The 22,709-nt window shown below is 37.0% G+C and overlaps 1 protein-coding gene across 1 annotated transcript in view; it reads left to right on the top strand.

The window, feature by feature from the left end:
- Window positions 1-18,222: 18,222 nt before the first annotated feature.
- Window positions 18,223-22,709, top strand: part of dlgap2b (discs, large homolog-associated protein 2b) — a gene marked incomplete at both ends in the record, with an annotated part of 76,698 nt that continues 72,211 nt past the window's right edge. Inside the window, one exon of the mRNA XM_079830458.1 lies at window positions 18,223-19,299. Within this exon, the coding sequence (XP_079686584.1) occupies window positions 18,223-19,299 (1,077 nt within the window). The remainder of the gene's footprint in view (window positions 19,300-22,709) is intronic.

Genomic DNA, 22,709 nt, shown 5'->3' with positions numbered 1-22,709 from the left:
GGTTCAAAAACACTATAGTAATTTTACTATAATATACTATAATATACTATTGTATTTTTTCATGTGGGATACCTTGATGTTTGTTTTTGTTCCTCATTTTTACACTATTTACTGATAATTGTTTTGGTATATAATCATATCAATATTAAAAAGTAGTATTTAAAAAATGAACAAATAGCCTAATTTTCTGCCATATACAATTTCATAAAATTATCAGCTAGCTAACAACAACTTTGTTCTGGGTTCACCTCACTCCAGTCTAAACTAAGTGATTTATAGGCTATTTATTTTACTACACATTATGAACATAAATAAGCTGAAAGACTGTGGATAATTAAAACTAACTCTTACACCCACTCTTGCTAAATTGTGTAAGCACACTTGTGTTCTCATTTCAGGTGTTCTGAGTAAATTTAAACTGATTCGTGAGTTCAGTGTTGGACAGATGAGTTGTTCTAACCAGTCGTTAAAATGATTCGGTTCAAAGGAGTCATTAGGTTGCGAATCGGACATTAGCAGAGGCGTTGTGTGTGAATCCCGTCTGTTAGAACATCGCAAAAGATTTGTCAACACACAGAAAACACTTCATAACTGGACACGATTTGTTTCCCGTTTATTGAAAGTATGGTTTATGTCAGCTGGTCAGAGAATCAGTCAATGTTTTTTGAGCGCATTTCACACCCAGCGGTAATGAAAGGAAAACATCGTCTGATAGCGCCACGTGCAACATGGATTCGGTCTTCCGACCTTTTGATTTTGATTAACGTAATATGTGAAATATTAGAAAGCTAAGAATGCTTATTTTGAAGACAGAGAGAGTGCGAGCGAGGGAGGAGCTCTGATCGTCTCTCTGTCACTCAGTTACAAGCGCAGCATCTATTCTACATCATTCATAAATCACAATAACTCATCAAATAAAGCTTTGGCGGGACAAAAATTTGTTTTGGCAGCCGCCAAAAAATTTTCAATGTAGGAAAAACCCTGATTGACTGATATGAATTTTTTTTATCGAGATAATTTTTTGGCCATATCGCCCAGCCCTACTGCTGCTGCATAAATAGAAATACGTGAATCCTGTAGCAGCTCTAGGCAAGTGGAGCTGGGGGAGGTGGGGGATTTCTGAGGAACTAATGATAACATGCTGCAGGACTAGTTGAGCAAGCAATATCATTGGCTGCAGGATCAGTAGAGGCCAATCAGATCCTATGTGGTAATGATGTAATTGCTTGCAGATTGCATGTACAAGACCTTTCAGTCTGTGAGTTTCATGACTGAACTAGATATTAAAATCTTACAAAATTGTACTTAAAAAAAATATAAAATCACCCTATCAAAGTGGAAAAGGCACCTGTTTCATAGAATGACCCCTAAAGGTCCTTTCACACTGGAAGCGAATTTGACGCGCAAATAATTTGCGCAATGCTTTTATTTTTTGATCAGCTGTTTGTGTAATGAGTGCTTCCTCACCGAACGCGAATGTGCTGCACCGTAAAAACGATATTTATTTTTTTTGTTTCGATGTTGATTTTTTAAAACTCTCGCAGCGACAGAAAAGGCTTAAACCAATCACAAACAAGGAAACAAAGTTCACGAAATGTCCAGTTAATGTCATTAGCTTTTTAATTAACATAAACGTTTGCCAGGTATCGCATTTCTCACGAGATTACAACTGTTGTTGTGTTTACAGCTGTACAGATGCAGCTGCGTTTGCCCACTGTAGGCTACAGACAACGATAACATCACCTTTTGAGTTAAAACTCGTTGATTTTTTCTAAACCTAATTGTGTCCGTGACTAGGGCTGAATGATACATCGAATTTATCATAATCACGATATGAACTTGCGCGGCACGATGAATAAGGGAAAACAGTTTATCACATGCGGCAATCTGAGTAACGTATTCTGAATACTTGGATTACTTCCACATTGAATTGCAGTTTATAAGTGTAGGAATGTGGCCATCAAATCCTGATTACTAAATATATATTATAAAATATTTAGCTAACGTCAAACGGGGCCAACGGCTCTTGGGCTGGTAAATCAGGTACAAAGGTACACGTCAACTAAGCAGGTAGCACCGGCGGTGGTCGGTCAATCACTTTATTTTTGTTTGTGAATGCTGTTTTACGTGAATATTATGACACGAGGGAAGCACAAAGCTTTATTTAAGAAATAAATAATAGGTTCGCAATTAAATGTTAGCCTACATCACAGCCGTGGAAACATAGCCAATGGATTCATGCCGAACGAGAGAGGAAGGCTTTGTGAGGTGAGCCAAATTTAAGTTTGCTTGCGTTTTGCGATCTGGTCACACGATTTTCCACGAATTTAACAATAGGCTTAGGCTACTACATTTTATTCTACTGGACATGGAATCTCTTATTTATTTTCCCAAATCCTCATTTACGTCTCTCACAGGGGATTAAACGTTTCTTCCTTGTTTGATTTATTTAGGAGTAGGCTATATTCGCATAATTTACAGTGGTAAAGTAGAAAACGGAGTAGGACAGATACATTTTACTTCAAAATCTATTTAACACAGTTTGTGCTTGCTATTAGACTTGGTCAAGTTTATGTGTATAGCGTATTTCATATACTCCGGAGATTTTTAGTTTAGCTTTCTCTCACAGCGCATAATCAAACAAAGCCTAAGTTCTTGACCCTGCGGAAGATAATTTCGTTCTTCACATTTTAGCTACTACAAGTATCAGTTTTGGAACATCAGGAGAAAACATGAAGATATTAGAAAACGATGCTTCTTTCCTGCTCGTGTCATCCGTTTCAGCGCTAAGAGGCATGACGCACGTCTATGGGGAAATATAAACAAATTTGTTCTTTAACTAATATTTAACTTATATTATTTATATTTCCATTATTTACAGATATTTATTTAAATGTTTTACAGGCTGTAGTATGTTGTTTCACTGACGGAAGTAGGCCTACTAAAATAAAGTTTGAGCCTTGTTTATATTTTTTATTTTCAAAATGTAGGCTATTTAATTGAGGTATATAGGCTATATATATATATATATATATATATACACCTCAATCTCAATTAAATAGCCTACATTTTGCAAATAAAAAATATAAACAAATAATATATATTTAACGAATTTGTATATATATAATATAGGCTATATAAAATATATATATAGGCGTGCGTGCATGTGTAGCCGCCACCCCCAACCACCGGGCCACTGCACAGTTGCACTGCCGTGTTATATTTCGTTCTCCCTTCTCTTTCTTTAATATGAAATGCTGTTTGAATTTCCAAGATAGAAACGCTTTCTTGCCCTGGCTCTGTTGCTCTGGCTCCATCTCTACCTCTAGCTCCTGCTGCTCCTCTTCTGACTCCATTGTGACTGATCACGCAAACCGTGCATTTTTTCGTTTTCATATTGGGGCTTCTGAGAAATGCATTGAGTTGCCTTAATTTATTTAGAAAGTAAATAAACTAATGAATCAGAGAAGTATCGTAAATGTAATCCATTGATTTCAACAATGTAACTGTATTCTAAATATCAACTATTTAAATTGTAGTTGAAACGGAATACAGTTACTCATAATATGTATTCTGAATACGTGATGCCGGTAAATGTATTCCGTTACTGCCCAATACTGAACACGACCTATTAAAGCACTAAGACATGGGAACAAAATAGCTAACATTCACATTTTAATATTTATCGCAAGTCATATCGTCATCGCAATATTAAACAATGTTATCGCACATCGCAGCTTTTCCTCATGTCGTGCGGTGCAGCCCTATCCGTGACTATGGAAAGTGAATGTGTGCTACTGTCTCTGGAGGAGTTCCTCAAATTGTCCCACGGACATTTGAAAGTAAGTGCGGAACCGGTCATGATAAAGTTTTAGCTCTTGTACAAGATTAGCATACTCCCCTTCAGACTCTCTGTTCTTTAAGACTGGGTGCACCCAAAACCTTCTTTTCTGTCTTTTAAATAAAGTGAAAAGCTCGTCTTCACTAAATTATGAGGTGTCCGTGTTTTCTCAGCTGTCGCCACAAATGTTTTGGAATGTTGGAGCTCTGAAACGTCACAGACGTCGCAAATTCTTGTCACGGCTTATGTGAATGGTTTTGACGCAAACTATTCACACACAAAATATTTGTTTTTCCGCTTTGCTTTTCCGTGACGCGTCCGGTGTGAAAGGGCCTTTACAAAGGATAATAGAGAGTCTTTTCTCACACATTGTGTGTCATACAGTATGTGTGAACAAAACATAAAGTTCTGCAGGGATCGGAGTGTTATTATACTACAGGAACTTTCCTGCTTGAACTTCATCCAGCATGAGAGAAATTCTCAGATAGAGAATTAGACTTAGGCCTTAAAGCCCATGTGCACCTTTTCCAATGTACATGGAACAAAATCTACACCTTTTTTAGCACTTTAATTTTTAAGTTTATTATAGTCAACTGGACTTTAAAGGGATCATATCATATTTGAGATGGTGAAAATGATCCTGTACAACTGGTGGAAGAAAGTACTAGTTGTACAGGATTTTTTTTCACCATCTCAAATATGATATGACCCCTTTAAAGTCCAGTTCAGTAACTGAACTGAATATAACTCAACAAAAATTATCCTGTACATTACTGTATATGGCAGTATAAAGTGAAACCATTGTACAGGAGGTTGAGCGTTCGAAGGTGTCGACACTATGGTGCTATCAATCATTGCTCTGTTTGTTTAAGTGTAATGAAGGACTGCTAGTTATCATGCCCGCATCCCATGCTGGTGACGCTGGTTTGAATCGCACTTCGAGTGTGTGCGAGTAGGACCAATTACATTGGTGTCATGACCCGGATAGGAGTGAAGTTTATGGAGGTTATAGGAGTGTAACGGAGGTCAGTTAGCAAAGAGCTGTGAAGGTAAACCTCAATCTCCGGGCCTCAAGAGGCACACTAGCAACTAATGCTAGAGGCTGCGTTAAGACCAGTTACATTGGTGCCGTGACCCGGATAGGAGCAAGGTTTATGGGGATGAGTGTAACGGAGGCCAGTTAGTAAAGAGCTGTGCAGGTAAATCTATATCGCTATAGTGATGCAGAAATGACTCACTCAACCTTTTCATTTTTTTTTTATTATATTTTTTTTTATAAAAAATCAAAAAGGTAAAGATTGCTTAAATCCTCCAAAATGTTATGTAATATTTGTGTATATATATGTTTTTTTTTTTATTGTATTAAGTTCCCATGTGATCCTCAGATATTGTTCTCAACCTCCTCAAAGAGAAACTGGGTGTCAGTTTTGGAGAAGAAAAAAAAAAAAGAGATCTTATAGTTCCCATAGAAACAATATCCCTTAAATACTCCGTATTCTGATGGACTGACAGAACACTGCAAGAAAAGATAATCAGTTAACATTATATTACTCTCAGGTTTCTCTTAAAATAATGTGTTCCTTAGTTTTGTTTACTAATCTACCATTAAAATTTCCACATATTCAAAGGTTAATTTGGTCTAGTGGCAGTGGCCACTAAAGTACCCTAAATTCCCAGATGACTTAAATCTAGTATTAATCTGTTATACTATATTTATATCACATGCTGAATCAACAGGGTTTTCTCTGCATCAGAGATAAGGCATTCGCTCCTTTTGTCTCTCATTATTGTGAGTATTTAAGCAGCTGTTCTACATTTCGCTTTATGAAACTATGCAGTAGTTTCCATGGTGATTTAATGGCATTTTCAGCTATACCTTGATGAGGAAGTTGAATAGTCAATTTACTTTCTTCTTTATATTTATTATCTCTTTATATCAGTCACTCTTTCTCTTGCATCAAAAATATATTTCACTTATCACATATTTTTGAGGAAAAAAAAGATTTTTTTTCTGCCATTAGTTAGAAAGGTATCAACATTTTCACTTTGAAATTGTTTGGAGATAATCACTAGAATGTTCTGACCACAAATGTACAATTTCTTTTGATTTTCTCTTTAAATAAATATGTATATTTTAAATAAACATTACTACCACCACCGTCAGATATTTATTAATACATTAATTAAATTTCGCAAAATTAAATGAAATTAAATCAGTCTTTATCTGAAAGTCTTTTTTGCATATTTATCTTGCTCTGAGTTAAACAAAGTTAAATATACACGGGCTATGTTTTATAATTTCTATCATTTTAACTAACTTTACTTATACGTCATTTGTGTCACAATTGTATAAGCTAGGCATCATTTGAGGTAAAAAATTGTTAGAAGACCTGGTAACTTTATTTCGATGGTCCACTTCAGACATTCTAAGTAACATTGCACTTACATGTCAACTAACAGTCATTAAAGTATTAGTAGACTATCTGCTTAATATCTACTCACACTTTATTTTGATGCTCCCCAACAGACATTACTGACAATGAGTACCTTTGCAACTACATGCCAATTTATTCTAACCCTAATCTAACAGTCTGTAATCTACTAATACTCTAAGGAGAGTTAGTTGACATGATGCAAAGCTACATATAGTTAGCAGAATGTCAAAAGTGGACCATGAAAATAAAGTGACAGATTCTTTCAGAGTATCACTATTGCAATATGATCCATGTATTATGTTAAAGCCAGATGGCTAATAACTCTTTACTTACATTTGGCACCCGACAAGTGTCAGTTTTGTCCCTTCTGTACATCTATAGCTCTTGAAGTTTATTATGTTAAATTGTTGTTGAAACAGCATTATATTTGAGTAATATAGTGGAAAGTGTTCAGTTCCTGTTGGATAATGGCCATCCATTTGGACAGTTGAGCAATTTTTCTAAAATCTTTTTTCTAAAACCATTTTTTAGGTTGGTACAACCCAAAAACAGGTGTTGTTCAGATTGGATTTGCATAATATAAAATATATTCTTTACTGACAGTTAACCCCCTTTATAACCTGATGATCTTAGATCAGTTTTCATCATCCCGTCATTTTTGTGATTTTCATTTTGACCTTTTTCTTTTCTCTCCTCTCCCTCTGTCATGAAGTGAGGAGCTGTTTATTGGGTGAGGCATTCGCTAGCAGGGGCCGATGGGTCCTGCCATCAGAGCGCCACCGTCCTGTGTGTGCGAGGGCAGCGGTGGGCGTGAGTGGGAGACTGAATCAAAGGTGAGCTCTTGCTCAGGCACCCAGCGCAACTCTTTTCTCTGGCGTTCGCTTCCTTCAGCTTTATGTAACAGTTTATTGGGACCAAACACAAAGAACTAACTGTAAACTTAATTCTCTCTCAGACGTTGATTTGTCTGAATGTAAGAGAAAGCCAGCTGACTTTTCTCTTTTAGGTGTTGGGTTCGATTACCGTCACTTCACTGAAGAGGAGCTTAGTGCCTGAAACCTCTCGTCTGTCTTATTCGAGTGTTAGTTACTGGGCCAAGCTCTCCTGCTCTTACTCCATTAGCTTTTTGCTAATAGCATGGTGCAACCCCAGTATTTACACTAATAGCATATTATTTCGAAGGACCTCAGTTACCCCTTACAGGAAGGCGAACCCCTCCCTCTGACAATATTTTTGGATTGATGTCTGTTGCTCTGCTCTCTGTTAGTGATCTTTTGTTTCACTGGAGATTTGATGTAGAGGTGGAAAGACTTCATAATGCTGAGTTATGCAACTGGCACTGGAGAAGATACAAGTGCAGCTTTCCTTTAAGTAAATGTAATTCATTTTCTGTCTCATCTGCAGGGTGTTTGGGTGAATTGTAGTGTCCTCCTGGGTCATTCTGGTTTTGCAGTATTTTTTAACTCTGTAATTTTTATAAAATTAATATGATTATGTTACAATTTAAGGAAGTAATATAAAAGAGTATGCCAGAGGAATATGCTCTGTTTTAGCTAAGGCACTTTATTGATTATAACTCAATATTTTTATATAATATCAAGTAAGTTAAGAGGAAGGAAGGCGGTCCACCAGAAGCTAAATATTGTAATTTATAACATGTTAAATATGTATATTTTTCTTACAAAAACCCATAAATTTACTTCAAAAGTCCTATATTAACACCCCAGAGCCATGTGGATTACTTTTATAATGGATGGATGGACTTTTTTGGTCTTCAAATTTTGGGCTGCCATTCACTGCCATTATAATGCTTGGAAGAGCCAGGACATATTTTAATATAACTCTGATTGTATTCGTCTGAAAGAAGAATGTCATATACAGGGCTCCAGAGTGCGACTAAATGGTCGCATTTTGCGACTAAAATTTGAGAGTGTGCGACTGAATTTTACATCCAGTCGCACACGTGCGACCAGTAAATTTGCCTGCTGTCGGTACTGGAGAAATTAAGAAAATACACTTACTAATTATAATTGATAGACGTTATGTCTGGCAAATTCTATTTTTGCCAGCAGTTTCTATATGAGATAATATTAAACCATTTGTCCGTGATGCATTTTTGCCATTCGCAATCCAGAAGAGAGAGAGAAAGCGAGCTCTCTCACGTGGAGCTACAGCGAACACAACACCACAGTCAGCTTAATGAGTGACGATGGCCAAGAGAACTACACAGAAGTTTAGTCTGCTTAAACTTTAGGGATGTGCTGTGATATTAATCTAATTTTATTTTCGATTTTGGCTTACAAGAATTATAAAAAGATGGTATGAGGTAAAACTATTCCTATAGCCGTCGAGCTCATCCTTCCCTTCACAGTCATGTGCTGTCATTTCTCCCTAAACCTAATCTAAACGTCAGATTCAGTGATTGTTGTAAACTGCAGTCTCTACTGTTGCTAAACTGCGGGATGTGTTTGATAATAAAGAGCTATTAAATGCACAATAATCCGCGCAAGAGACGCTGTTTCCAACTTCAACGCGGCTTATGTGTGTGTGCTGCGAAATGGACCGACTTGCACTTAATATTTTAGGCTTCGTGTGCGCGTCTAAACCATAAACAACAAATAGCCGGTGTCAAAATGACCGGATTGGAGAGTAGTCATTTTAACAGTTTATATCTTAAATGGGCGTAAATAGTTTGGAGAAATAGGAGAATGATATTATTAGTTCAACATTGATCGCTCTTAAAGGGGCAGCGTCTAATAAACCTGCTGACGATTGAGCCATTAATTCGACTCGAACAAAAGGCAAATAGAAAATATTCACATCTCTTGAATGAATAACTTTAGCTTTTATAAGCATTAATCTATCAATTTATACAGTGAAAACTATGCAGTGTTATTTTACATTTCATTACTTTATTAGATTTCTTTGTAGGTTTGTTCTTTACTGTAGCCTAATATTAATGTTAGCAGACCTTCCGAATGCCTGCACACTGGTCCATTTACACATAGATGTCTTATATTTTTGTTCAAACTTTGCTGTTTCTTTTGCTATAGATATTTTACTTTTCAGATTATAAAGCCATGTTAATTATGTTCTTAATTATGTTTTTTTATTTTTTATAAAAATAAATAAATAAAGTATAATAAAAAGAACAGGTAAGAATACTGTTAAAGTACCGGATCGATAAGCAGTATCGGTAAGAGTAGTAATACCGTTAAAACCTTAACGATACCCATCCCTATTAGTAATACAGTGGACATTAGTAGATTTGGTTAGCATGTTGATTTACGGTGTGCGCCCCTAAAATTTCTGGTTGTGCCCCTAAAATTTTCAGTTGGGGGCCACTGTGCTCCTAGTGAAAAAAGTTAGTCTGGAGCCCTGATATACACAAATCATTGGGTAATTTTTGGGTGAACTATCCCTTTAACAACTATGTACTTAACCATTTATTACTATGTACTTAACCATTTATTACAATTTACTTATATATATATATATATATATATATATATACAGCGAGGATTCATATAAAAAAATAACTGTACCTAGAAGACTGTAGATTACATAACAGCCTGTATTAGTGTCTCTGTAATGAAATCCTCAAATGCCACGTTCAACGACATCAGTGACACATATCTTTTTTTCTAGGATCACTCGAATCCAGATATCCTTCATTTCTCAGGTAGTGACCCTGAATGTGTCATTATGTGTAATTGTGTGTCAGGCAAGATGCTACATGTGGGAATACATGCTTATCTTTCTTTGACTCATTTAGTTGCCACAGCAACCACATGTTCTTTTTCTGTAGCAATGTGTTGTAAAAAAAGAGAAATGGGAAATGTTGGGAAGGTTGCATATTTAAACCTCACTGGGATAATTTTTCCTTAAACTTGTGGGCTTTGACTTGGAAGCTCAATAATAGTTTTCCATCATGATCCATTTACTGTATCCTAAACTCATTGGCCTTGTGAGCTCTTCATCACACAGATGGCTAGTATTCAGATTTGAAATATACATATTTATAAACTTGAATAATGAAATAAATGCTTCTTCATTGAAATACAGTAAAGGCTGTGAACAGCGGTCCTGCTGTGAATTACTGTCATCCCTGTGTAACAAAGTCTAAAATCTGCTTTTCATGGTCAGAGTCCTCAGCAATGGTTACCATGACAACTCTGTGTTATATCTCATTCTCTTTGATATACTGCAATGGATTATGGTCCCTGGGCATTATGTAAGAGGAGATTTAGCGCTAAAGGTGTTTCCTGCTCTGATTTCTCCTCTGACACATCGGTATCTTCTTTTTTAATTAATCTTTAATTTGTCATTTACTGGTATTAGCTGTTATCCCATATAGTGGGAACAAAAGGTTTGGATGACGCTTCATTAGACTGGCTGTTTGTATTTCTCTTACACTGAACAAACTGAAACGACCATGTCATTTACTTAGAGTGCATTTTGTTACTGGTTTAATCAGAAAATCAGCATTTCCGGTTTAAACTTGTTTTGTTCAGTTTCTCTAAAAGCAAATAACACTCCACAAAGAAATGTTTTAAATAGTATTAGTATTTTTAGTATAAAATTGTAATTATACATTTAAGTACTGAGTAATATTGATTAATATTGTACTTACTATAGGGTTATGGTAGTATTAGGATTTGGTTGCGGGTTAGTTGCATGTAATTATGCATAATTTACTGTTATTACTATGGTAAGTACATGTAATATGTGTAACAAGGACACTGTAAAATAAAGTGTTGCCAAATTAGGATTAGGATAAATTGCATTTAATTATACATCATTTATAGTTATTATTACTATAATAACTACATGTAACATATGTAACAATGACACAATTACTTTTTTGTTACCCTTTATTTTAAGGTGACATAGTTACATTGTACTTACTCAAATAGATACTGAGTAATATTAATTAACCACATGTACTTACTATAGAGTTACGGTTAGGGTTAGTTACTTAGTAAGTACAGCGAGTTATTACTATAGTAAGCACATGTAGTAATGTGTAACTACGTCACCTTAAAATAAAGTGTTACCATATTTTTTTAAGTTAGTCCAAAGTATACATTTTCAGTGCACCCTGTCACTGTAAACCCGAATAAGTTGGCAAAAATGTTTAGGTAATCAGTTACATCAAAATGAAGTTAAGAAATGCAAAGTTTAAGTAAGCAGAACTGGCAGACTTTTATTTTATACTCTTTATACTTTTTATACATTTTAATTACTCTTAATTTGTAATATTTGAGTAAGATAATTCATACATTTAACTTAAAATTATCATGTAATCTCAACTTAAATATTTTTACTAGTGGAAACTTGGCTAGCTTTAACTAGCTAGTTTAGTAAATGTTAACTTGCTAATTAGTAACACAACGCTTTGATAGTATTAGCATTGCATAAAAATTGCAGAATGAGTACGGCAATATTAACATATATCTGTTCTCAGATTAAGCTCATGCTCCACTCGTCACCATGATGGTAACCCCCCAACCCCCCCCCCCAAAAAAAAAAAACACATTACAGAAACTCTTTTGATATTAAACACTACTAAATCACCCATTTAACATTAATCATGCGCAAAAAAATATATAACACTAAGGGCCCCTATCATACACCTGCCGCAATGCGACACCAGTGTTTTTTGCTAGTTTCAGCCCGACGCAGTTATAATTTTCATATCCAGCGCCCACATTGTTTAAAGGGGTGGTAAAACACATTCTTTTGAAGGCTTGATTGTGTTTGTGGGATGCACTGTAACATGTGTTCATGCTTTGTTTTAAAAAAAAATGTCATTATTTTTCATATATTTGACCTTTATTCTACACTGCTCTGTACCTCCTTGTAAAACGGTGTGATGGTTTCCGGGTTCTATGAAGCCAGTCCCTCAAAAATATGCGATGGGCTCAGATTGGTTAGCTGGCCCAGTGTGTTGTGATTCGCTAACCGCAGTGCACGTTTATCGGAAACGCCACGCCCCTTACCTTTACCGGTAGACTGTGCTTTGGTCAGTATTAGAAACAATGCCGTCAATAAAACCATACCAATCTAAGCCCGAATCAGACCCAGAACATTTTAGTGAAGATGATCGAGCAGAACCTGTTCAGTCCTCAAGAGTAAAGACTGCGGATCTATAGTGATTTCTACTGAATGGCACTATTTTTAGAACGATTATAGCCAAATATCTGTGGCAAGAACTATTAACCCAAAACGAACACTAAACACTGGCTTTACTAGGAGCCAAATCACACACAGAACCATGTTTAGCATGCCTGTAGATAAATAATACATAAAAGCTCTAATCAAAGAATCATTTACACTAATGCCAGGTTCGCTGTTGAGATTTTAACGTTAGGTGTTTGTAACGTTAGGTGTTCATCGGATAACGTCAAGTATGAATGAGCATTTAACAAACTGGTTTGCAGAACAGCGTTGTCATCTGTTTACTTCCTTGCTACAACGTACAATTAACCTATTACAGGAAAACACATCGATGAAAAATAAATCAGACCTATAGGTTGTGGCCCGTAAACAGCTTCTGTTTGTAAATCCAGCTTTCAGGACAAGCCGTGGTGCAAATACTGCATTGAACTCGCAAAGATTGTGGATGTTTTCCTCCGTGAAATGTGCAGCGCACGCGTCGTGCATCCACACACTGCAGTGTTTGTCTCGCGCAGTTGACGTTGTGCAAATCCGGCATTGAACTCGCGAAAATTGTGGATGTTTTCCTCCGTGAAATGTGCAGCGGGAGGCGCGTCCGTCATGCATGATTCACACTGGCAATTCATAAGCGGTTCTCGCTGAACCGCTTATGAATTGCAACGGGCGAATATTGTCCATTGTCACATTTTCCAGTCTTCTCCTCCGACCCTGTCTGTCTCGTGCTTTATGATGGGCAGTATATATCTGAGACCTGTTCCCCTCTGTCTCAAACACACGTGCATATAGCATGCTGTATGTTAAACGCCCATCCCCAGACCTGCAATCCGGATGAAAATAACAGTGTTTCGTCGGCATTGCAGCAACACCACTCCTGCCTGTAGCCTACCACTATACCACAACAACAGCGATACAAAATGGCCTCACCCCCCCCCCCCTTATTTAATATTCACGGAGGAGGGGTTTATGTAAATATTGAGGCTGGTGATGTCACCGACCCTGGAGGAATGTCTGTAGTCGCCTACTGGCCGTTTGCTGTAGTCCTTAGAAATGGATTTCTTTAAAAGCAAATATCTCCCTTTGCTTTAAACTTTGAACGTTGTAACTTTGCAGATGTTGTTTATGCTCAAGCAGCAACATTACACGCTAGCTAAAGTAAGAATAGTGAAATCGTGGTTTACCACCCCTTTAAATAGCATTCGCACCCATCTGTTCAGGCGCATTGTTGGAGCGTTGCTATATTGAGGCAAGTGAAAACAACTGCGTCACCCCCCCCCCCCAATAAAAAAAAAACTTGGTCGAAAGTCATTAGTTAAGTTTTTTTGTGTGTGTGTTATTTAAAGGGCGCGTTAGTAATATGCACCTATAGCCAGGTGCACAATGCGCGTACACTATGCTTCTTACACACACAGAGATGCACAGCAGCACACAAACATTTTTAAATATTAAAAATAAAAGGATTCCTCCTCTAAATACTCATAAAAGATCATTTGATTGAACTAAGTTGTTTAGTTTAAGTTTATCAAACAAATTAATTGTTTTGAGCATCATGGTTTACTGATGGTATTGGTTCCTCACACAAAGGTATCATATGGCTTCAGAAGACTCCAAAAACATACCACCCACCACAACATCTTCTTGGGAGTTCAATGCATCGCTTTTCAGTGTTGTTTGTTTGTTAAATTTAATTCAGGCATATCAGGCAATCAGGTTTTCCAAATATTACATCATAAATATGCAAACCCTTTTCTCTCTTGTGATCTTCATTATTTTGAAAGAAGTGAAAGAAGATTCCCTTTCTATCAACATTAGTTTAACTCACAATCAAAACGTAAAAAATATGATTGAATGCAAAGAGCAAAGAGAGAGAGAAGTTTCCTGCAGGATCTCTTTAGTCAGAACGAGGGAGTTTATCTGATAGAAAGTAAAATAATATTGGGGGTTTGGACATCCTACCATTGTGATTCTTTTGGATATGGTTTCATGGTAGTATAAAGTAAGGGAGTGTATTATACATGGAGACAATTAACCATTTGCATTCCCATTCATTTCAAAGCCAGTGGTGCATCCCAGACATACATTTTTGGAGATCTGAAATCTTTGAATCTTCGCTCATTGGCACTCAGTTATGGATACATGAGACTAATCATTCTGGATCTGCAGGGAAATTGGGTGATGGCATCACAAGAAAGTACATAAACCCTTCACTAGAGTCTGAGCTGTGACGAGAAGGCCGACGCTTTTATGAAATAACAAACAAAATATTTTCAGTGTATGTATTGCTTGCAAAAATATATAGTTATAGCATTTACCAGTAAGCGCTAAATAGACCATTTTAACTAGCCAAAGCCAGACTACCCTGAAGTGTAGACAACAATATGCTAATAAAACATTTTTATTTAAAAATAAACATATTTTATATTCGTGAACCTGACTCTCCATTTCTTCCACTCCAGATAGGGGTACCTTAAACTTAGTGATTCAGGTTACTTTTTATTTCTTATACATATGCTGTGATTATTTTATGATTATTTTAATTCCTTTTCTGTTTAAAGCACTTTTACCATTGTGTATAAATAAATTAGCTTTGCCCTATGTATAAAAACTGTTCTTGCAGATAATATAATATTAGTTAGGGTTAGTTCCCCCAAAAATGAAAATTCTGTCATTATTTACTTACCCTCATGTCGTTCGATCTTCGGAACACAAATGAAGATATTTTAGTTGAAATCTGATGGCTCTGAAAGGCCTCCATTGGCACAATGCACGGTTCACTCTCAAGACCCTTAAAAGGTACTAAAGACGTCGTTACAAAGTCCATCTCACTACAGTGGTTCTACAATAACTTTATGAATCGTCGAGAATAGTTTTTGTGCGCAAAAAAACCCTAAATAACGACTTATATAGTGATGATGATTTCAAAACACGGCATCATGAAGCTTCGAAGCGTTATGAATCAGTGAGTCGAATCAGCAGTTTGGATCGCCAAATTTCAGCAGTTTGGCGGTTTGACACGCGATCCGAATCATGATTCGACTCACTGATTCATAACGCTTCGAAGCTTCATGATGCCGTGTTTTGAAATCGTCATCACTATATAAGTCGTTATTTAGGGTTTTTTTGCGCACAAAAACTATTCTCGCCAATTCATAAAGTTATTGTAGAACCACTGTAGTGAGATGGACTTTGTAACGACGTCTTTAGTACCTTTTAAGGGTCTTGAGAGTGAACTGTGCATTGTGCCAATGGAGGCCTTTCAGAGCCATCAGATTTCAACTAAAATATCTTCATTTGTGTTCCAAAGATCAACGGAGGTCTTATGGGTGTCGAACGACATGAGGGTAAGTAATTAATGACAGAATTTTCATTTTTGGGTGAACTAACCCTTTAATATTAATTACTAAAAGAGTGTACACTATTATGACTTTATTAACACACTTAAGTACACACAAAAGTATTGTCAAATTAAATCATTGTGTTTAAATATAATCGCTGTCATGTTTTAAAATACACTTACAGTATTTTGATGTGTTATATATCTATTTTATTTTATTTTATTTTCCAGCATCTTTTGCATATTTGATCCCTCTCCAGCAGTGACTGTACGCTTTTAAGATCCATCTTTTCACACTGAGGACAATTGAGGGACTCAAACACAACTACTAAAAAAAGGTTGAAACATTCACTGATGCTCTGGATGAGCTGGGGGTGAAAAATTTTGTGTCCAAATGTTTCTTATTTTGTTTAAATATCTTTTTTATTTTTTTATTACTGCCCTTCAGAAGCAACAGAAGATGCTTGCATGTTTCCCAGAAGACAAATTGAGTACAATTTACCTTGATCTTCAAATTCAATAAGTTTTCACCCCCCAGCTCTTAATGTATCGTGTTTCCTTCTGGAGCATCAGTGAATGTTTTTTAGTTGTTGTGTTTGAGTCCCTCAATTGTCCTCAGTGTGAAAAGATGGATCTCAAAAGTATTGAGAATGAATGGTTCATAAACTTTTGAACAGAGTTATTTGAATAAATTCAGTTCTTTTTTTGTCTTGTGGACTATATGTAAACATTTTTTATGTAAAATATCTTATTCAGGACTGTACTAAATAAAAAAATAATTCATATTTTCACAGATTCTGCAAGTGGTTCACATACTTTTTCTTGCCACTGTGTGTGTGTATATATATAAATACCTGACATACAAGTTTCAGTAGAAATTATCATACATAAAGATGTACTTAAGTGTGGGTCAAAAAGCACTCAAGTTCAAGCTACGGTAATTGCATTTAATACCAATTTAAACTATAATTCCTTTTCATTTAATTGTAAATAACATGCAATTAAGTGTCAGAAAACATTACAATCAGTTTGAACTTAAATATATTCTTTTAAAGTATATTACAGTATTTGCCTAATAAGTACTGTTTTTAGTATGGTAAATTGCACTTTTTCACAAGGGTAGACTTTAAAAACTTAAAGCAATCTAAGGAAAAGTCCATTTTAACCCTGACCACCACAACGTATTCTCACCCCGGAGGACTAGGCAATCACGTTAGCAGAATTTCTCTAAACATTGAAAGTGGATCCAACTATAATAGGTTTTATTTTAGGACAATTGATAAAAACAAATAAAACAAAGTAATCAATTGAATTACATAATATGGCTGTAACATGTATACTTTGTTGGTTTTGTTTTCATTCTGTTCCCTCTGTTCCTTTGCTTATATTTGCTGTCATTTGTTCCTATGGTTCCTATGGTTCTTAATTATAGTCACACCAGTTTATATTCCAGCTTATTATCTCCCTGCTATATATACCCTTAGTTTCAGTGTTTAGTGGTTGTGTTTTCTATTATCTCCAACAATCCCTGTGTTTTAGTTTGTGATTTAGAGTAAAGATCATTTTGAATACTCCTTCGACGTGCACGTCTCTATAGCTATCACAGGTTACAATTGCTTTAGAATAATAACATCATACAACAGTTCTAATCCTCTGATTGGTCGAGGAGCATACTGAGAGTACTGATATACAATGCTGATATACATTTCACTGTTTGTATCACTGTGTTTGCATGTCAGTCTGTGTATTATTAGTGCGGATTTTTCAGTAACCATTTCTAAAGGTTACAATGTTACTTCAGGAGATGGCAACAAGTGATTGTCAAGTTATATTTATATATTGCATTAATATATTGTGTTTGTTTTATTTATATGAAATAATTTTGCCCTGTAGCAGTAATAAAAATAATGGGCAGATAAATGTAGACGCACAAGAAACGATGGCATTTGATATCAGTGTTTTTAAAAAAAGTCTCCACTTTCAAAGCAACTGCATGACTCTATATTCAGAAGAAGGATAATGCATGAGACTACTTTTATGATTTTTTTTATTCTGCTTTTGTCACTTTTGGAGCTTCAACGCAGTTATTCTGGAAAAAATAAATAAAACTTTGTGTTTCACAGCAGACATTTTATATGTTTTACAAGTAAATGAGATTTTGTTCACAAATGCTTAGCCTTGGGTAAAGTAATGGAATTACTTTTTTTACTCCAAAACAAAAGCAATGTTTTTGTTATTCAGGATAAATGTGCTTGGGTGACATTTCTTTCTGAGAGTGTGCCATGACAGATATTTGAATGTCTGATTGAATTCAGCAATCTAGTAAAATTGCTTTAACCTTGAATGTCCTTCTCTTTATTCTAGACCAGCAGTGTTCCCCCTGGTCGCCATCCAGAGATTTCAATGAGGATAGTAGCCTCTCTCCACCCAGGAACATGAAGGGCTTATCAGGTGGTCGTGTGCCGCACCAGATTCCCACACTGGCCCCGTGTGGACTGGCGGAGTGCGAGCATCTCCATGACCTGCACGGCATGCATGTGTCCGATCTGCGCCACTCGTACCTGCTCAGCCCCACGGAGACCTGCGTCATGGACTTCCATCACCGTCTTTCCCCCCGCAGCTCCATTCACTCCGATTGCATGATCATGTCACCCATGGTGCTACCTTCCACTGCCCCTGCCGACCACGTTTCCAGCAGCACCTTTCCCAGAATGCACTACAGTTCACAGTACTACGACCCAGCTGCCCGGGAAGACTGTGCAGCCATCACCACCTCAGCCACATCTGCTGCCGCCGCTGCTGCAACATCTGCCTCTCACCACGGCAACAGCAAGAGCAACCGCATCCCCGCAAACCTGCTGGACCAGTTTGAAAAGCAGCTTCCGCTTCATCGTGATGGCTTCCATACGTTGCAGTACCAACGCACATCTGCCGGCACTGGAGGGGAACAGCGCAGTGAGAGCCCTGGTCGAATCCGACACCTGGTGCACTCTGTCCAGAAGCTCTTCACCAAGTCCCACTCACTGGAGGGATCATCCAAGATGAATGGCACTAAAGGTGACAGTGGAGGTGGAGGAAGCCATCACCATCACCACGGCAATCATCACTCATCTAAACACGGCAGCAAGCGCAGTAAAAGCAAGGAGCGCCGGCACCGGTCGGGGACGGGGGGCTGGTGGAGCTCGGATGACAACCTAGACAGCGACAGCACCTACCGCACGGCCAGTGCTTTGAGCCGCCATCATTATGAACACGTCGGTCACAGTTTCCCAGAATCCATGCACACTCACTTTGGAGACCACTCACTCAAAACCTCCAAAAGCAACAATGACGTCAAGTGTTCGGCCTGCGAATCCATGGCACCCGAGGGAAAGTTCATGAAGAGGAGTTCCTGGTCAACGCTTACCGTCAGCCAGGCCAAAGAGGCCTATCGAAAGTCCTCCCTTAACCTGGAGAAGCCCATGATGCATCAGGACTTTAAACCATCATTCCGGTCTTCACACTACCTACAGGTAAGTCGTGGCTTTCATCCTTGAGAAGATGTCATGATGGTGTCTCAACTGCTGTTCAGAATTTAGCCAGTAATGATTTTGTGATATAATCTCATTTAAAATTATCGTAATGTGGAGTGACGTGACACATTACCTGGGAAAAGTAATTTGGCTGTCTAGACTGAAAGCATAGTCAAAGACAACACAACACAACGCAAAGCAAATCAAAATGTATCGGATGTTCAAATTAACTATTATGTGGAACAGGATTTTGGACCAATGAGATTTCACTCTGGGCTGGCTGACGAAAGATTACCATCGGGAAACAATCGATTTCTGTGATCATGGCGCCTAATGGGTGGTCCTATGTTGTACAATGAGAGAGGTTCAAAGACAACCGTTGTCATGGTCTTGCGACCAAAGATAGCATACGACAATTGTGTGTGTTTGCTGCTACGACCTACAGTACGTCTACTGATTAGCCAATACAAATTTGACATGAAATCAACGCGACATGGCGCAAAAACTTAAAACTGCTTAACCCAAGCTCTTTTCCCCTCTTCTTTCGCCGCATCATCTTTTTTTCAGCACACATAAAAACTACAACTGCCAAAGTGTAAATCATCATGGTCTTTTTGTTTACCACTAGCGCACGTTGATGACTTTTTATTTTTCTATAGAAACTTGATCATAGCCTACTAGTCAATAGGTGTCATCATCGTACAGTCTACATGCATGTTGTACTCAGGTTTAATAGATCCATGTCGCACAGTGTGATTTGTAATGATTGTATAGGATTGCTAAAATCGTGCAGTCTGTTCCTTGCTTAAGCCCAAAACATACTCTATGCATGTGTCTGATCTGTGCCACTCCTACCTGCTCAGCCCCACGGAGACACTGTCTTTATTTTCTCACTTACTGTAGGGCTAATGTTCGTCTTATGTTTGCCTATGCAAGTATTTGAATGCAGGCTCTTATCACTACTCAAATACCATTTAGTGCAGTGGGTCTTAACTCTGGCCCTCGAGATCCACTTTCCGACAGAGTTTGGCTCTAACCTTGCTCAAACTCACCAGCCTATAATTTTCTACTAATCCTGAAGACCTTGAATAGCTTGTTCGCGTATGTTTGAAAGTGGACTCTGCAGGAAAGTGGACCTCGAGGTCCAGAGTTGAAAACCCCTGATTTCATGCATTTTCGTTGCACTTTAGCATTGTCGCAAGGGGGGCTACAGTATAAGTGGTAATTAGCATAAATTACTTCTTTTACAGTCACTTTTCTCTATTAGGTGAATCACTGTTATAGCAACAGTCTGATGAGTATCTTGCAGAGCAAATTAGTTTGTTTAATGGCACATGCGTTTGAAAGTAACTATATTGCCCTTTGAGTTGTGAGGTCTGTTACGGCTAGAGCAGTGCTGACCACTAACACACAGACTGTTTTGTCATTAGTTTAAACCCAAGAAGGGGTGATTCATTGAGAATTACAGAGATTTCCTGTCATGATGGTCATGATTTTCCTTGAGCAAAGAGACATTATAACAGGTTGCTCCAGGTGGATTGTTCCTGTAATAAAAGTAGACTTTAAATGAAGAAACACATGAACATATAACTTATTAACTTATATACAGTACAGTTTACACTGTATACTACATAGTGTTATTTAAAAATAGTAAGTGTACAGTAAGTATTAAACGGAAAACCCCCAAACAAGAACATTAGCTGTTCATTTACTTTCTTTTCCTCAGTAGAACAGGTGATTTTTAGCTGAAAACATGGTCCTTGGTGATTCATATAATGCAAGTAAATGGCTACCTTCACTTTGAGGGTAAAAACAAAACATGTAAATGCAAAACAAAATAATACCTGTTGCTCCTGACAATACATTGAGGTCTTTTTCATGAGAGTCTGAAGCGCGAACTTCCTTACACATTATGCCGTTTTTTTTAAAATCTCAAATCACCAAGGACCATGGTTTTAGCTAAAAACCTTCTGTACCGTTCTACTGAAGAAGACAAAAACTCACCTACATCTTGGATGGCCTGAGGGTGAGTAAATTAACAGCAAATATCCATGAACTATACCTTTAAGCAGGGATTATTTTTTCACAAAAAAATTATTGTATGGGTAATTCAATTAAATGAGAAGATGTCTTAACCTTTGGCAGTTTGATCAAATATATTTGGTGACTTAATTTAACCCTTAAATGCATGACTGTTTCGCCAATCATTCTTATTCTTACATATTCTTCGGGTGACATTTTCTTTAGTGACCCGTATCTATATCTAACATGGATGGATCTCCCTGTCGTGATAATATAAAACTCCTGAAATTAGTGTAACAATTACAGAAGAATAAAATAAAATATATTTTGTTACCTTTTGGAGCTTGGAAGGATTCAGTTTGAGAAGATGTTTAATACCATCATCATTATCCTCATCAGAGCTCATTTCCCAGAACATTCAGCATCTGGCTCATGTTCACGATCTCAAACATATTCTCAAAACTATCATTTTCAACATCTTCAAAATCAGTATCTTGATCGCTGACAGCTTCTTCACCAGATCCACCATAAAGTGACAATGACACCAGTGTTTCCCCTGGATTTTTTTACAGCAGCGGTGCTGTTACGTGCCGGTGGTTGTTACCAAGCCGCGCGTCCGGGGGCATGCACCTCCGGAATAAATAAAAAAAAAAAACTTAAACCATTTCATAGTTTTGTGGATAGAAATAGACATTTTGAACATTAAAATCAAAATTAAGCTTTTTATTAGTTTAAAAGGTGACTAGCTTATAGCCTATTTTACTTCAATTACCTGCAGGGACGTGCAAAAAGTTCCTAAGGGGCAAGGGCTCAAATGTAAGAAAGGGGCAATATGTAAAAATTAAAATTAAAAAAAGTGTTTGGATACTATTTTATATTTTTGCAAAAAGTCTCATGCTTATCAAGCCTGCATTTATTTAATCAAAAATACCGAGAAAAAAAAATATTATGAAATACTATTACATGATGTTTTTTTTTTTTTTTACCTTTTTATTAATCAAATTATATATGATTAATAAAAAGGTAAAAAAAAAAATTAAGAGCATCACATATCATACAAGAGCTGCAAGTAATTTTCTCTTTGCCTTTTGTTGTTTGATTCACATTATTGGCTCAATCGTTACCAGGTTTATTAGATGCTGCCCCTTTAAGACGCAGATCTAATATAATTCTCTCTTTAATTTCTCCCAACTATTTACGCCCATTTAAGCTAAACTGTGTTTAAGTGAATACTCTCCAAGCCTGTCATTTTGAGATATAGGCTATTTTGTTGTGTATTTGATGGTTTAGTCGCGCAAACGAAGCATATGTGCAAGTCGGTCTGTTTCGCAGCGTGCGTACACACACACACACACACACACATACACCCGCCTTGAACTTGGAAACAG

The sequence above is a fragment of the Gobio gobio genome, assembly GCF_949357685.1.
Source record: "Gobio gobio genome assembly, chromosome: 12".
Lineage (NCBI taxonomy): Eukaryota > Metazoa > Chordata > Actinopteri > Cypriniformes > Gobionidae > Gobio > Gobio gobio.
The sequence above is the reverse complement of the archived record's forward strand: the minus strand, read 5'-3'. Positions and strand labels throughout refer to the sequence as shown.